General features: G+C 38.2%; 1 protein-coding gene across 2 annotated transcripts; it reads left to right on the top strand.

Annotated features, from left to right (window-relative positions):
- Positions 1 to 6,982: 6,982 nt before the first annotated feature.
- On the top strand, positions 6,983 to 15,257 carry RB195_008894 (uncharacterized protein; the record flags this gene model as incomplete). Of its 2 annotated transcripts, XM_064195636.1 has the most annotated exons (13): positions 6,983 to 7,061; positions 7,129 to 7,203; positions 8,350 to 8,450; positions 9,960 to 10,074; positions 10,149 to 10,188; positions 10,354 to 10,485; positions 12,066 to 12,244; positions 12,308 to 12,355; positions 12,663 to 12,760; positions 13,843 to 13,962; positions 15,055 to 15,094; positions 15,148 to 15,161; positions 15,225 to 15,257. In XM_064195636.1, the coding sequence occupies 13 exons, from the start codon at positions 6,983 to 6,985 to the stop codon at positions 15,255 to 15,257; spliced, it is 1,074 nt and encodes a 357-aa protein (XP_064046780.1). The 2 variants fall into 2 exon arrangements, with proteins under 2 accessions (XP_064046780.1, XP_064046781.1); XM_064195635.1 differs by lacking the exons at positions 15,148 to 15,161; positions 15,225 to 15,257 and having other exon boundaries at positions 9,960 to 10,035; positions 15,055 to 15,123.

The raw sequence follows: 15,257 nt of genomic DNA, 5'->3' as shown, positions 1-15,257 counted from the left end.
AGAATTAAAAATCAGTGAAACCTGCCTTTGAAATTATTTGCAATTTTTTGTAAAAAACGTTGATGAATGTTGACATAAAAACGATTATATTATCCTACACCCCAGAGAAAACTTGCAGGAATTGAATGTGTTTCCGTTGAGGAACGAAAAATAACAATTATTCCTTTCAATTATGCAGGTTTAGATAAAGATGTGCTAAAGTCTTTCAGCTTGCCGGTCAGCTACACTGAGTTGAACATGTCTGCTTAACAAAACACATTGGAGGATGACTATGGGAAAATCTGCTGATCTTGGCGAACGATTTGTAAGCCGTCTAAAGCTTGACAAACCGACCTACTCTGTGTTCTACAACCTCATCAAAACGCATAAGCTAAAACAGGATAAGGTCAACTCAACATCAGCGGCCACATTCAAAATCCGACCAATAATAAGTTGTGTGGGAGTACCAACGGATCGCATTTCGTGGTTCGTTAATAAAATCGTGAGTCAAATTTTGCCTAAAATACCATCTCATTTGTCGAACACGCACCATTTCCTTGAGCGATTACGCAATGCGAGAATTGAGGGCAACTGCGTGATCGAGTCCTTTGATGTAACCTCACTTTACACGAATATAAAAAAAACAGTGAGGCGCTGCAAGCTCTCTCTGAGATAAAAGGATAAAGTTAGGATAAAGTTTCTGGCGTTAATCAATCCGCTTGGGATGCGCCCCCACGTTCACTTCAATTCAGAATCGTTTGAGGTTTACGAACGTGTATCTGGCCCATACAATGACTGGCGGTGGCTAGCCGATGTGTCAGGTCAGTGTTTTTATCCTCCCAGACAAGTCTGGTACCAATTTATCGACCTCGGAGGGATGAAAGGCTTGGTGAGCACTAGGGCGGATTCGAACCTCCGATCGATTGTATAGTAAACAGAACCTCTAACCGCTACACTACACCCGCCCCTCTCTGAGATGGTAGATTTAAATGGTAACAACTTGGAAACATATGGACTAAGTAAATCTCGCATAATAACGCTTATCAAGGAATGCCTGAATTGTAATATCTTCAGGTGGTCAGGAAATTATTTCGCACTACAGAGAAGGCTAGCAATGGGTCAACGATTAGCACCAGTACTGGCGATCTGCTTCATGAGCAGAATCGAAGAACCAATGCTTTCGCGTAGAACAATAATGTATTGCAGATATATTGACGACCGTTGCATCATAACATCAACACAGTCTGAAATGGACGAGTGTTTCCGAATACTCAACCAACAATCGCAATATATAAGACTCACACGAGAAAAGAAGGATGGCTTCCGTACCTCAACACACAAATAAGTACTTCAAACGGCATTATTAGAGTAAAGTAGTATCGCAAAGAAAGTTGCAAGAACATCATATTGCACGCCAAATCTGCACATCCGACTGCAGTCAAACGCTCACTGATTCGTAATATGTTCAAAACCGCTAGTGAAGTATGCACTGGCAACCAAGAACGACACGAATCACGAAGACTAGCCCTAAAGACCGCATGTACTAATGGCCATACAGTACGTCCGCATTACCGAAGACCCCGCACTGTAAATAGCAATGTTCCGCGCGAAAACAAAATTCCTCTTTGTCTTGCTTTTATCTCTGACAGTGTCAGTGCCGCTGTTCAGCGCAGCATTATCCAAGCACTATTACAAGATGACGTGATCTTGGTAAATATCCCAAATACAGACATCAAAATCCAGCTTGTTAGAAACAGACTGTATGATAGATACTGCATCTGTGAAAGATGTGTTATTTGAGCTTACGAAAAAACAGGCGACTGCGCACAAATGGGGATAATATATGAGATTGAGTGCTTGATGTACAATGCAACTTACATTGCGGAGATCGGTAGGATTGTTGGAGTGAGGATTAATGAACACATGTCAGGAAAACGACGAAAAAGTTTGATAACACCACTAGGAAAGCACAGACATGAGGCCCACAACGGAAACGACTACGATGTGAAATGCGTTATACTGGCTCACGAAACAGAAATATCGGCAAGGAACACGTTGGAGGCGTTTTGGATTCTTAAAGGAAACCCTCCAATGAATAATAGGAATGAATGCTTGTCGATAACGAATGAGTTCTTGCCGCTTGTACCGCGCTGTGACCTATAACCGCCTGATATTCTGTGTGTAGACAAATTATCTATATCGTCGCTGGTGATGTACACGTAGCAATACTCATTCGCTGGTACGCTGAGTGACAAGTGCGTGCTACCAGCCGCACCACGTCCGGTGGAATTAATTTCAATGTAGATAGCTTTCTGTTTTCACTACCCTGAACGATTATCGAAACACTTACCCAGGGTAGTGTGGCACTTGACGGGATAAACGTAGCATTGTTCCAGACATCCTTTATTTAGGCCTCTGAAGACGGCGAAAAAGCCGAAACGTCAGGCAAATAAAGGTTCCATCTAAAAAACCTCGCAGGCACACTATAACAAAACATTGGAAGATAAATCTTTGGAAATTTGATATTATTTTTTGTGAAACCCTGGTAAAGCTCTTCTGTAATTATTCAAGTGCGAATTTTACTGATTTGGGTTTTAGAGAACTTCATTGAAGAAAATAATTTTTTAGAATTTCTTTAAAGAAATAGAGCTTTCAAGCAATCAAGTTCTGCCTCCTTCACGTTTTATCGTGAATGCTATTCGTGTTCAGTAGCTTGGGACCCAAGGTCCTTGTAGGGAACCTCACGTGTTTTTTTAAATTGTAGTAATTTATCAAAGTAAACAAGTAGGAGTTTGACGAAAAATTGTAGCCAGCAATTTCAAATATTATAACAGAGCTTCAGATTTCTGGAAGCCAAATCACTGCTTATTTTTTGGATAGATTTCCGAGCACTGTTTGTCACTGCTTATTTTTTGGATAGATTTCCGAGCACTGTTTGTGGTTGGTGATATTATTATCTAATGAGTGGAAAATCCAGCATGCCCATCGCACATTCGCACGCCAATAATCGTCTTCCATCAGCTGATGTCTTCTAATTTGTTTATCATCGTATGTGGATTGTTCGAAGACGATGCAGGAGGCAGCGGCGATGGAAGCGGTTCGCGATGGCTGCTGCCATCGTTTAGAATGCTCGTTTGTCAGGATCTAGGGCAAACTATGCATTTTGGTTGAGCATAAGGAGACATATCGCAACAAATCAGCAGCAAATCTTGGATCCAATTAGAACAGCGTCATTTATTTTATTTTTCGCGTTTAAGTACTGTAGGTAATTGCCTAATTTTTGTCTTGCATTCGCATAGAATATTATCTAGGAGGAAAAAATCAGATCACTATCTTTCTTTTGAACCATCTACAGTGGAATGGATCGTCTAGGAAGAGCCGAAACTATCCCTGTTTTTTTTTGATTTTTAACTTTAATACTTCTTTTATATTGGTTCTATATTAGATATTTAGGTATTTTAGCCATAGAACAGAATTTTTGAGGAATATGAGGAATTTTTGCTAGCGTTGTTTCTCCTATGTCCAGTATTCTGTTCGTTAAATTCACAAACATATTAAATTTAGAAAGCCAACAAAACTTGTGTAAAAGACGTAAGAAATCACAACGGAAGAAAGATTCATAGTGTTTAATTACCTTGTTTTTTTTCGTACCGAAAATTCAAAAATTCTCAAGATCGTGTACAACAAATGCAGATAATCAGTCAACACAATCTATAAAAATAAAGTATGTTCCATCCTTTAATAACACATAAAATATGTTTGATATCCGTGAGATATGACTTGAGATAAATATCAGATTTTTCATGGCTGATTTTTCTGAGAAAACCACCACAGTAAATATTTGCGCGAGTACGAATTGTAATGTAAGACGATTTTACATTCCTGTACCATCGATATTAAGCGAGTGTTTACATTTTTGTAACTACTTTCAATAAATCTCAGAAACACTTTTTGTAGTTTTGCACTTCTTCGCTAGACCCGTTCGTTAAGAATGCGAAATAAATTCGCTGTTGGTGGACGATTGTCCAATTCGCCAGGCTTCGTGTCAAAGCACCGTTGTTCAGCAACTCATCTTAATACAAGAACCTTCTGGAAACAACGTTCATCACCTTTCGCATCGCTGTCAGTAGAAGCAAAACCATTATTGTTGGGATCGTTGACGTTACCAACCGTTACCATTGACGTTCAGATTCGCATGTATTTCTTGTCCATGAACCACTTTTAGCAGTCCATAACGTGACTGGCTTCTAACCAGAACACTTAAAGGCATCACTCCACGAATCTAAGGTTATGCGGATTTCAAGTGGAGTATTCTCATACGGGAGAGTAGATTATGGAGAGGGGGTGATTCCGTCCATTTCTTCCTAATTGGCGTAAAAAAACGGCCTAAAAGTAACGGCGCATGCACAAGACTGGAGCGCTCCAGTCGAACTCGTCGTGGAAAATAGCGCGTTGGAACGCTCGATGTTGTGGCAACTAGGAAGAGATGACGGAATCACCCTTCTCTCTATGATTCCGTACAGGCATAAACCACTTGAAATCCGCATCACTCCAGATTCGTGGTGTGATGCCTTTAATCTACGATTCTTTTTCCAAACATTTCGAAAACAACCAGTACAGGGCTGACAATTACAAAAGGCGAAGCGATTCCATTGTCTGAATATTTGATTCGTTCTATTTTTATTTCAATAAAAATCTCAAAGTCTTTATTTCCTATTCATATCACCTTCCCCTGATCGATTGTTAATTTATCGAAAATGACGTGGAATGCTTTCAAGCGACGCATATGCTGTAAATTTGCTGCAAATGCGGTCGACACAATGGGTTCGTAAGTAAAACATTGGTGCTCATTGGAAACTCTCAATGCTAAACAGAAAAATCCGGAACGAAAGACAAAGTTTATCCTCCTTGTTTTTTTTCAACGGCTGAAAATTATGCTGCATTTGCAGTGACCGACCGATAAGAGAAGGACTGTCAACTAACAGTACAGTTCTAACAACTATAGAATTGGAAAAAAAGAAAAAAAATCGGACCATTGGCTTTTTTTTCGCCTTGAAATATGCTGTATGTATTTTCCAATGAGTGGCGATAACAAGAGGTTTATGAACCGCCATTCTAAAAAAATTGTATCAATCACTTTTTTTGAACAATAATTTTGTCACTAAAAATTGCAACCTCTTCTCCTCTGAGAGGGGTAAAATTAATTTTTAAAAAATAAATAGGTAACAGATTTGCAGTTTGCAATAGGTTTTTTGGAACTGCAGATTTTTACTGCTAATTGACCGAAATGACAACATTTGAGAATAATTCAATAGTGTTGCTTATCTTAGTTTATACTCAATATACCATAGAAACTAATCCTATTATCAGGTTATGGATTGGACAATATGGTCGAAATTTTTACATAATTCATATCAGCTTGAAAGCTTCTAATAGCTAAGAGCATCCAATCAAAAAAAAGGCACAATCCATTAATTTAAAATCTGATCGAAGCATGCAAATTAGGACAACAAGGCAAAATACGTTTTGCATATAGTATATAAATCATTGCAAAACACTCATCACATTCCACTGAACATGTCTCAACTGCATCCTTTTTAAATTGCTTGCTGCTCTTTTAAATTTATTTTCCTATAATAGCTTTTAAAGACGTCTCAATATTTTTAACGTGTTTTTAACTTAAAGCATCACCCAACGAATGTGGGGTTTCAAGTGGGTTGCGCCTATACGAGGTCGTAGATTATAGTGAGGAGCGTGATTCCGTGCATTTCTTCCTAATTGCCGAAAAACGGCCCGGAAGACGCGGTTTCGAGCGTACCGGGGCGCTATTTTCTACAACGAGTTCGATTGGAGCGTGCCAGCCATGTGCGCGCGTCGCATCTTCCGAGCCGTTTCCAGGCTTCTGGACGGAATCACCCTCCTCATCTCCATAATCTATGACCTCATATAGGTTTAACTCACCTGAAACCCGCACCACCCCACATTCGTGGGGTGATGTCTTTAATCGACGGTGCAATCCTATTGCCTAAGCCTCTAGGGTGCAGCGCAGTCGGTAAGAGATCCGCTGCACGATCGGCCGATGGTTCAAAACCGTTCTAACGTCAAGCAAGCCATTCGCCCCTCCAGGGCCGTACCAAATTGGCACCAAATCCAAACCATAACATACTAAGTTGGAACCAGACTCATCTCGTAGGACAAAACACTGACTGCACACATTGGCCAGCTACTTTCAGTCACTGTATAGGCCAGTTACACGTTAGTAAACCTCAACCCATTCTGAATTGAAGTGAACGTTGTAGCGCATCCCAGCCGGATTGCTCAAAGCCAGCCTCTTTATCTTTTAAGGAAATAGTATCCTTGAGGGAATGGTGCATGCTCCAAATCCTTATTTCAAAACTTTCAACTTTAAATAGGCAAAAGTCGATTATTTCATTTTCGAATCCTGTAACTCGAATAACGAACAGCTCCATTGACAGAACGGGTGGTCCTCGCCAGCAACTTGAGGCGGTGAATATTTCAGATCTTGAAATTGTGATCATTGTGTTATTCCGTGAGATCATGTGTTTTCAAAATTGCCTGGACCAAAAGATAAGACTACTTCTTTTCACTGACAGAGGAAGAGAGGATAGTTTTTAAAGAGAAGGCAATGCCAAATGTAGAAGAAATAAGAAATGAAAGGTCAAATGTAGAAGAAATATAGTAAAAGTACAAAAAAAAACTATACAGCTGATGAAAGGTCAAAAACCAATGAGATCCCAGACGTGAGGAAAGAAGAGAGCACGTTTTAGTTCCGTGTAAGGTTCTTTGTTTATATTGATCGTTCACGTTTCCGTAAAAAATTCATTGATTCTGTTCCGAAGATTCACTTATTATACCACTAAATAATGTTTTTCTTCTATTGGATGGATTTCATGAACAATTTTCTAATAAGCTGAAAAGGAGTGGCATGGTTTTGAATGAGAACTGTTGTAGGTTGAATTGAAATTGGAAGTGGAAATTCTTCATGAGGTTTCTATTTTGCGTTTTATTTTCTGCGTTTCTAATAACTACACTGAAATCTGCAATCGCCAAAGATGTCTACGGTAAGGGATTTTTGTTGATGACTTCGCTGCAGTAACCGACGGACTACATTCCATTTCTTGAATTCAGATCCGACGACATGCGGTCTACCTGGACCTGACTTCGACAGTCACGAAAACGATCTTAAAAGTAGAAAAAGGAGAGGTTTTCAATCTTGACAATACATGTAGAAAGGATTTAGGATATAAATTGTAAATCGAACGGTAAATGAGGAATGACTCCTACTGTTACAATAGGGCTCAGTTCACCTGACGAGGCAACTCTTTACATCCATAAGGTTGACTACTTCTACTCTTTCCTCTAAGATACACTAAAGTGGAGTTAAGAAGTTTTTTTCGAATGAAACTGCAAGATGAGAATAAGGACACCTACCTTACTCCTCTTATTTCTTCACTAGTATGAGTGTAAAGAGTTATCTCGTCGGGGAATAATAAGGACTCTCTTCAATCGAATTGTAGTTGGTGTTTTGCATTTCCCAGCCTTTCTTAGCATTCAAATTTTACCTATTAGAATAGGGAATCCGGGATCGAAAATGTCCTCCGGACGATGTCTTAAAAGCTACTTTAGACTATTCCTTCCTATTTCCCACGTTCGACTGTCCTTGAATCTTGGCAAGTTGAATAAGTAGCTCTATTTTATTGATTGACTCTATTTTATTCTATTTTTTTTTACTTGAGCTATGGCCTAGATTTGTATTGATATTTATCAGCTGCTAATCTTTCGGCGCTTTCGCCTTCGCCAGAACTTGGAAAAATCAAAGCCATTAGTGATTTGTTCTCTCAAGCACCTTATCACTTGCAGAAAGCATTTAAACGGCAAACTCAAACCGCAACGCACTGTCTTGTGCTTACCTCATTAGCTTGACTTGGTAACGGAAAGACCATCACGTACCTCAACTACGAGTAACAAGGATTTTATAGGGACCTGACTGAAGGGTTTCTTTACAGGGACCTAACGGAAGGATTTTTCGTAAGAACCTGATCGGACCCTTGTGACTCATAGTTGTGGTACGTGGTGGTCTGTTGCGTTACCAGGTCTACCCAATGTGTTGCTGTTTGAGTTTACCTGCCGTTTGAATGCTTTCTATAAGCTGATAGGGCGCTTGAGAAAATAAATCACTGATGGCTTTGATTTTTTCCATGCTCTGACGAATTCGATAACACCGAAACGTCAACTGTCAAAAAAAAAAATCCTCTTATTTTCCCCAAAACTTTTGGGTGATCTTCAATTGGTCCAGCCTTCATATTCATACCAATACTGGGAAATCAAAGGAAGTTCATTTTAGAAAAGCAAGAGACAAGAGAGACATTGATAACTACTATTCTGCGGACTATAATCCTACTGCTGGTGATGAGACCGAGGAGGACGAGAACGATCCGATGCGAACAAAGGTTTCCAACAGTTTTCATACCATTAGTTTTAAAATTTAGCGCTGAAATTTGTGAGCAGTAGTGAATCATTACGAACTAGACGTACGCGTGATGTTGTCCAGGAATATTTTTTTAAAGGGAAATAAGTATTGGGCTTATGCATAAGTGTCCCGTTGCGACTCCTTTGTAAATATTTTAAAAACGGAAAGGTCTGGAGGTCGACCGTGTGCACTGTTCCCATCATTCGCTCTTCAATTCTCGGGCATCTTGTCCGGTCCCTCCTCCCAGTAAAAAACTGGAATGAGACTTGAAACAATCCTCAAATGATCTAGCATAAAACTAAAACTTAAAAAAGCATATGCATAGGTATAAAACTTATGCATCAACCAAACCGGTAAAAAGGGCAACAACGAGGGTAAATTGGGGTCCGATAGGAATAACAACACAATATAAAGAAATTATGAAGTTTTACAAATGTAAACTGTAAGCACTTTTTTCCATGCGTTATCGATCGGTTATCGACTTAAATTGAAATTTATGAAATGTTGAGGAAATACAGACATCAGTCGAATCTTTTTCTTCCCCTTGGAAATACGGTAAAAACTCAACTATTTTTCGTAGCGGTTTTTCATAGATGCGGAAGACTTAATTCGCACAAAAATTAAAGCGCTCAAAGTGTGAAGTTGAAGTGAGCACGTAACACTGGCGAAAAATAAAGATAACATAGACATGTTGTAAAAATGAAAATAATGAAATGAATGAAAATGAACTGAAAAAAAAACTGAAAAAGAAAAAGATGAAAAACTAGACATTTTCAAAGCTAGAAGCTTACAATATGAACTATTGTCAAGTAAAAGTTGTTTGCTGAAAAATTTCCGAGAAGATTTTTCACAGCTTTGAAAGCATGGCGTTTTACTAATCTTCGATGGAGCACTTTCGTGAATTTCTGAAGAGAACGGAAATTTCGAACCTATATATGATGTGGGGTACCAAAATGCTCTCAATAACCTCCTGATTACGGATGCAATAAACATTTTGTCCAATTTCGAGAAATAAGCGGAAATCTCATGAACATCCCTTCCTTCCATGGAGATGTATCCGCGGGATATGCTAATGGAAGGATTGCGGAGGTGTGAAAGTAATTAACGGGGCTTGAGGAAACTTTGCCCGTTTTCAGGCCACACATTTGTCAAAAGTAAAATCTCGAAGTGTATTTAAAATCAGCAGCTCATTTACTTTCGAATGGTATTTTCAAAATTTAATTTTGCCCACTCCTAAGAATTCCGACGGTTTGCGACGGATTAATCCGGACTTTGGGACGGATTTTGGGACACAAGTTAGTAGCGGTGTTGTATTTTTCGTAGCGGTTTTTCATAGATGCGGAAGATTTAATTCGCTCAAAAATTAAAGCGCTCAAAGTGTGAAGTTGAAATGAGCACGTAACACTGGCGAAAAATAAAAACAACATAGAAATGTTGTGAAAACGAAAATAATATAATATATAGAATGTGATTAATATATCCGTTCCAGATAATGGGAGGTGAGAGAGCTGTGAGAGATGAACTGCCGTGGGCTGCTGCGGTTGTCGTGACTCCTAAGAAGAAAAGTAAGCGTGAACCAGCTGCTAATTTCGAATATTTCAAATGTAATTTCCATATGGTGCACCAATGTGGGGTGCGTGTGGTGGGACGCTTATATCAAGACGGCACATAATCACAGCTGCTCATTGTTTCATGGAGGATCGGAATCGCACTATAAGGCAAGTTGCTATGGAAAGATCACAAAAAGTTGGCAAGTTGTTATGATCACAAAAATCTCCACTTTCTAAGCATGAATTTGTTTTGTTCTTATATTTGAGTAAAGATTCTTTGACAGTCATCTTTTTTCTTTGAATTTTTTTAAATAAATAGATCTGGATTTGTAGCGTTGATAATATGATTCCTGAGGGAGACGTTCGGACTAGGGCCTGGGTTGTGATCGGTGGTACTTGTCAGAAAGTCGACAAAAAATACAACTGTGCTGAAGAAGATGTTGTTTCCGGGTACCAAATTAAGAGGTAAGTTTAAAGTAAGGAGAGTACTACTGGATTTAAAATACGATATGAAAAATTCTCCGACGGTTACTGTATACATATTGTTGTGTTCGTGGCGAATAGCCAGAAAAGTGCTTGATAGTGAGGATGAATTATGTTATCTATCCTCCTTTTCCTGACTATTTACATTCAGAAATTTAGCGCAAATTGTTGAGTGCCTTAAGGAAACCCGAGAAGTTTGATATTTTAAAATTGCTTTCAAGAAATTTTGTTTGGGTTGCTAGTTTCTTTCGAGTTGGAATCAGGCATCGTGGGCTGATATTTATCTGAGCAGTAGTAAAAATGGCAAGGAAAAATATCCAGTAGCATAATGAGTCCTAGAGGCAGCAGATTACTTAACGAGTAGACAATTTAAACCCACGAATTGAAGATATGAAACCCGGTAAAGTGGACTAAAGGTGAAGTGTAGAGACCCATTGAAGCAACAACTATTTTTCTGGATTCCCTCCGAGTAAGCGATTTCATCATTAAAGAAGGAGGAATAAGCTGTTTGATGTTAATCAATCCGTCATAAGTGCTCGAAGTCCTGATCACGCTGATATTTTTCGTGAAACAAATTTGAGCAAAGAGTTTCCCTCTTAGTAACGTGAACTAACGGCCTTAGTGCTCCTGATGCCTTTATTTCTGCATTTGTTTGATGGGATCGTTTTGAGTTCCAGCGGGAAAATTTGTAAATTGCGTCCAGAAATTCAGAAGTGGTGGAAAGAAATTGGCTTGAAGTTTTGTTCACCTCAAATCATATGAAATTTCATCACGTTATCCTCATTAATCTCACTTGACTCAGTTCCAATATTTTAATGGATCACAAGGTGATTTGTCTGCTAAACATCATATGTTAATAGTCTTAAATTCAGATAAGATACTCTGAGTCACTTTGACATCTTTTTTGGAATTAATTCATTTTTATTTCAGAGATTTGTTCCAGAAGAATGAGTTATTACAAATGAATTTGAAAGAAAATTTACTACTATAACATTGCAACGTAGTAATAATGTATCATCTGTAATAACAGTAATATGATATACTACTTAATAGTAAAATAATTAATTTTTTACAAATATGACAAAAACCGACCATCAGTTACATTTTACCTATTGCTACAAGTTTTTGAAATTTTTTTTTTGAAAAGAAGGATTTTTGTGAGGATGGTGGTGCATATTAGTTCATTTTCAATAAAAAAAAATATCCAGTATAATTTTAACTTTTCAAATATTCGTTATGATCCCATTGGGTTCTTGGGGATTTTTTTTTTCAGTTTCGGAGACAAATCAGTAGAAATTCTACTAATCACGGGAATTGCTCTGCTTCAAAAAAAAGCACCCTTCGAACACACAAACAGTTTTTTGTTTCTTGTAATGAATGCTCCATGCGGATTTAAGTGGAACTGATTTTTGAAAGAGTTGATGCACATAATATAAAATTTAAAAGAAACAAATCTCAAAACTTTTGAGAAACTTTTCAATATTTTGAACTAGACACCATTTTCCCCACTAAAATGTAAAAAGAATGTAAGATTTAAAAGCAAGAATTTTTCGTTTTTTCAGAGCATCTTATAGAAGTTTTTTCGAGCCTGGACGTTTCTACACACGTGACTTCGCGATTCTTGAGCTAACTGATGACGTTCCTAAACATATCCATCATGCTTGTCTTCCTCACATGAACAAGAAGATCGATATAGGTGATTCATCGATAAGAATGAGCTCATTTGGATGGGGCAGCGACCGTGAGTTTGGCCTACTTCTACCGTTTTTTTCCACATGTATTACATTTATACACATATTTTAAGCAGTAAAAAAACTCGATATGGTACCATTCCTCCAGAAAGTGATGTTAGGTAAAATTTTGTGATTGATGGAGGCAGCATATCAGGAAAATGACGGTGTTGGGATCTTTTCTCGGCGCAAAAATTTCGGTAGGGGGCGGCTTATCACGGGATCACGCACAATTTCGAGAAGTAGACAAAAAAAGGATAAATCGTTTTAACGTTTGGGTAAGAGAACTGAGCATAGCACTATTCTCGTAGTCGTGAACTATGTGCACTCGTGCAACTGTCTTTTCCCTTTTAGATCAGAACACAGTCATGGTATGCTGCCTTTAGACAATAACAATTTTGAGTTATTTCGAGTTCTTATTGGTTTAAGGTGTGAAAATGACTGAAAAGGAATGCAAAAAATTCTACCCCAAAAAGTTGGATGACACCTTCTGCACCTTTGAACGTTCCGACCGAAACGTTTGCCGTGTGGGTGTTTGCGCCTTTTTTTACAGATTTTTTTGAATTAAACTTTATAGGTTTCTCCAAATTAAGTTGTGCTTGGAAAAGTAGAGCAATATGGTTAGTCGCTGTTCGTTCGGAAATAGGGTTTTTGAAAAGAATCACTCGGTGGATTTCTTTTATCTAATGAAATTAAAGTTATAGTCGAATCAAAACGACGTGGACGACGGTGCAGTTGCGTAAGCGGGAGCGCTTAAGGCGGTGCGGTTGAGCGTAGCGGTTAGGATTTAGTGGGGATCCTTTCTGGCACTCATCGTTGTAGTTTACGATGGTAGCACTCGATCCCAACCGTTAGCCTAACCGCACCGATTCGAGCGCAGCTGCTTACGCAACTGCAGCGAGCATCATCTCGTTTTGATCTGACCATAGCAGAACAGGAATAGGTAAGGAGTGGGATAGTAAATGATCGCGTGGAATGAATAGTTAGCATAAAAATAATGGAAACATTCAAGAAGTCTTACATAAAATCCTGAAAGGCTATTAGTTTTTGTCGATTTAATTGTTCCCGTTAAAGAACCATTTGTTCATCCATTAGATTGTGGGCATTCTAATAAAGTCGCCTAAAAAAGTGTTTATTTGTTTGTTGCTCGCATTAATGGGACATCTTACATCTAAAAAAGAAGAAAAGTTTATTTATTTATTTTACTTGAAAACACATATAGGTGTGCCAGAAAACAGAAAACAGAAACAGGAGACAGCGGAGCTCTCTAGAATTTCAACAAAGTTTTAATTTTATACAGAAACGTTGGCCCTTCATTGCACATTCCATGAAGGGTTCAAGGGGACATGTTTCTGCTACAGAAAATAAGAAATCCTAGAAATATCGTGTCCAAACCAAACATCACTTCTATAGCTAGATTTTTTTCGTAGAAAAGAGAAGGAAATTGAACTATGTGATACTTTTCGTTGCGGTAATATCAGGCATTTCTCCTCTTACCGTAAGTGAAAGGTTCTATTACGAGATCTCTTTCCTATATCCATGACCAGAATGAATCAATATTAGGTGAACCTTCTAGGATTGAATAGCTATGCTCAGTCTTCAATTTTAGGGCGATAGTGGTAGTGGAATTACAGCAAATATAGGCGGCAGAACATATCTTGCTGGAGTAGTGTCTTTTGGATCATCATGCGATGATTTGCAAAGCGGCCGTGAAAAACCAGGAGCTCAGGTACCTGATATAGCGGATATTCTTATAAAAATCTAACTAATGTAAAGAAGAAACTAATGTAACTTTTTTGTATTGTATGTAGATTAACCTCTTCTCGGGATTCTACTCTTTTTTTGACTTCAAATCAGAATATCTTCGAGTTTTTCTGAGTACTTGTCTACCGTTTAAAAAAATACTTAGGGTTGGGAGCTACAAGGAACGATGTCAGTATTTTTTCTAAATCCAACCAGAAGATAAGCCTGCTTGTTTGTTTTTAGAGTTTAACATTTTTCTGACCTGGTAGAAGTGAAAGACTTGGGTGGCTTAGAAAGATTTTCCGTCATCGACCAACGAAGCAGAGTGTGTCCACCCGCGGCTACATTCCGCGCTTGTGAAAATTCCCTGAAAAAACCCGCCATGATTGATTTATGAAAAACAAAAAATAATCATCGAACAACACATCTTATGTACTTCTGCAGTAGTTATACTATCCTATAGTTTAATTATATTCGAAGCCGCTTAGTTCCATTTTTTGTGCAGATTTTGCTGCTGACATTGTTCTAAGGCAGAAATCTTCAATGTAGTGTACTACGTTTCTGTGCAGAACGAAATTTGTTAGGTTCGACTTTTAATCTGACAAACGTTTTGGCGTCCTCGTTTTCTTCGGAGCATTAGAGGCGGTAAAATTGTCGTGTTAGTTGAACATCGTTAGTTAGAGTTGTGCCTCTAATATGCATAAAAATAAAATAGGTAAGTAGATAATAATGGATAAAATAGCACACGATTTTAATCTACAATGCGACGATACGAAAAAGAAGTCGGATTTTCTGCTTGTTATGAAGTGTACTTTTGATACGACGAGACGGTGGTAGTGCATTTGAAGCTTTTTCATCTTTCATTAATGTTTAGATTTTATACATTTGAATAATCGACAGTGGTTCTAAAGGGAGAAAAATATCGATTGTGTTTGCAAAGTTTCTAATCTTTGCACATCGCTTCATCAGAATCACTTGAAAAATTCTATTATCTATCAGCACTCAACCATTTCAACTTCACCATCGAAAGCTTCGAACATATTTTTATTTTATTTTCATTAGTTCAATGTTCTTTAAGCTCAACACGGACGTTACTAAGTATGCTGCTCTAATCGATAGTTGGCTAGGAACGAAAAAATCCAAGTGATATGAAAACATTCTTCTCATAAAGCTTTGTCTTCAAAGGTTTCTTACTATTAGATCTGTGGGCTGATATTTTTCAATCGAAAGAAAATAGGCGTTTTATAGTGTGTGTTCGGTGTGTCGCTGTCGACAAGTTGA

The sequence above is a fragment of the Necator americanus genome, chromosome III (assembly GCF_031761385.1).
Source record: "Necator americanus strain Aroian chromosome III, whole genome shotgun sequence".
NCBI lineage: Eukaryota > Metazoa > Nematoda > Chromadorea > Rhabditida > Ancylostomatidae > Necator > Necator americanus.
This window is presented reverse-complemented; position numbering and strand designations above follow the sequence as displayed.